Source organism: Sinocyclocheilus rhinocerous, unplaced genomic scaffold (assembly GCF_001515625.1).
Source record: "Sinocyclocheilus rhinocerous isolate Xijiao unplaced genomic scaffold, SAMN03320098_v1.1 scaffold1555, whole genome shotgun sequence".
NCBI classification, from domain to species: Eukaryota; Metazoa; Chordata; class Actinopteri; order Cypriniformes; family Cyprinidae; genus Sinocyclocheilus; species Sinocyclocheilus rhinocerous.
Window position 1 is genome coordinate 491,415 of NW_015644043.1, and position 2,460 is coordinate 493,874.

Below are 2,460 nucleotides of genomic sequence, written 5' to 3' on the forward strand. Positions count from 1 at the left end.
AGGCAGAGCCGGAGGGACGAGGGAGCCCGGTGGAGCTGGTGGATCGACGGGTGACGGTGGAGGCGAGGGAGCTAGGAGACGAGGTGGAGCCGCTGGGTCCATGACCCGAGGCGGAGTCCGAGCCTCGAAGGTTGGAGGCGGAGGTGAGGGATACTCCGACCACGGCGACGCTGGAAGATGGCAGTCCCGTGGAGCTCGCACCGTATTGATGGTGGGCTGAGGGCGAGCAGAGGGGCTGCCAGATGACAGCGGTGAAGGAGGCAGGAGCGGGCAGGTGGGTGGGCATTCATGAGCCTCCGGGCTCTCAGGGCTGCCCTCCGGGCTCAAAGCCCACTCCTGGCTGGACTTGGGGACTGAGTCTCTCTCATGACTGGACTGGGAAATGGGAGCCCACTCTGGACTGGACGTGGGGACAGGAGACGACAGAGGGCAGGACGGAACCAGCAGGGACGAAGGAGAGAGGAGAGGGGGCAAATCGGCTTCCAGCTTAGTTTCCCAGTCAATAAGGTCCCTCTCGAAATCCAGCAGTTCCAGATGCACTATCAGCTCACCCTCAGCCGCGGTGCAGTGGGCGGAGCTCCACTTCACGCTCTCACCATCCACGGCTTGCTCCCTCGCGGTGGGCACTGTCGCCGGGTCTTGCACCTGGTCTGACGGGTTAAGCTCTACGTCTGGGGCGATCCTCTGCTCAGTCGCTCGGCTTTGCGCTGGCTCGTTGATCGTGGCGGGAAATGGCTCTCCGTCAACGGTGGGCTCGGGCTGATGCTCCGCATCGCGGGGAGATGGTGGGCTGGGCTCTGGTTTGGGAGTGGTACTGGTACTATCCACTCCACAAAGGTGGTGAAATCCGCTCGAGGACCATCCTCGGATGACGGCGCTCTGCACACGATGTTTAAACTGGCGTCGTAAAATGCACAGAGCGCGTCATCCGGGTAGCTGGTGGTGTATGCTAAGAGCCGGAACAGTCTCGTATGGTCCTCAAACGATCTCTCCCCCTGCTCCAGCAGCAGGAGGAGGAGATATTCCGGGCGAAGGAGGGCATCCATGAGGGTACACAACAGAAAAAAAACACTGGATGAAAATGGGAAACAAAACGGAGGGAACACACGGAGGTAACTGTATTTGGTCGGTTCTTCTGTCACGTTACGCTGCCGGAAGGAACACGGAGCCGTGGATAATCAAAAGAGTCTTTAATAGTATCCAACACAGAGGGTAAATCCAACACAGAGAACAGGAGGTAGACACACGTACATCACTGGTAGAACCGACCAACACAGACTGGGGCTAAGTACACAGGATAATGAGGAACTAATCGAGGGGACTAAGGAGACACACCTGGAATCAAATTAACACAATTAACACGAGCAGAAACTGGGTCACGGGGAGCAAAACACACACAGCCAGTCCAGAACCCTGACAGTTGGAGCTTGAAATAAATATTTCTATGTTCTGTATCACTGTGTTGTGTTTGTTTCCTTTTTCTGTTCAGAATATAACTGAGCCTTTTATGTCTCCTTTGTAAAAGCTTAACGGGGCATAAATAGTCCTCATTTTAGATGAGCTCACAAAATGGTTAACTGACAACTACTAAATGTTTTATAACTACCTGAATTAATCATGAATTACAGTAGGAATATGTGTTAATAAAGCATTTATTAACGCACTGAGTAATTGTTACTATATGCCTGAATAAGATGTATAAATGTACATTCAAATAGTTTATTAATCACTTACACTTTCTAAATGATCTCGTGAACCACTGACAACTCCTTACTAACTGGTTTGTAAATAATGTAATGCTTAATTTAGAAATTATAAATTGATCATTAATAAAGTATGAAAATACAATTATTAAGCATATTATACACATGCTTATAAATGAAGAATAAAGCATTTATAGCTGTATTTATAAACTGCTTACTAATGTCTATTAATGTAGGGATAATGCTTTATAAATGATGAATTAATTGTTTACTAATGTTTGTTTACTAATTGGAACTAATGATCCATAGCTTGCAGTTATTATAAAGTGTTACCAAAGCTTTTATTGATGTATTTTATGTCATAGAATAAAACATGAAAATATCTTGAGCTTGTGATAACCACAGCGATTAAAAAAACCCATTGACTTCAGGACAACTGAACCGGAATTGTTAAAATGCTAACTCATTTACGGGGTTTGGCCTACAAAAATACATCATCCCTGCATCACTCTATGTGTCCATTGTTTTTCTCCACAGGTCTTGCTGTGTTTTTCTCGAGACACTGCAGTCCTAGAGCATTTCAGCTACAACAGCGCTACACCACCTAAATCTTGCATCCAAAGTAATGTGTTTGAATGTTTATCTTTGTTGATATAATATCTTCCGTAGCTTCCTTTCAGTCTATGAAATTTCTATTTCGCAGACAAGTCTGGCTCAGAGCAGTGTGCTGTGGTTTACCCCCCGAATGGTGAGAAAG

At 47.2% G+C, this 2,460-nt stretch overlaps 1 protein-coding gene across 1 annotated transcript in view; it reads left to right on the plus strand.

Moving 5' to 3' along the window:
- LOC107757908 (TBC1 domain family member 19) overlaps positions 1-2,460 on the plus strand; it is a 26,285-nt gene that overhangs the window by 15,100 nt on the left and 8,725 nt on the right. Inside the window, exons 14-15 of the mRNA XM_016575513.1 lie at positions 2,241-2,325; positions 2,407-2,451. Coding sequence (XP_016430999.1) covers positions 2,241-2,325; positions 2,407-2,451 — 130 coding nt within the window. The remainder of the gene's footprint in view (positions 1-2,240; positions 2,326-2,406; positions 2,452-2,460) is intronic.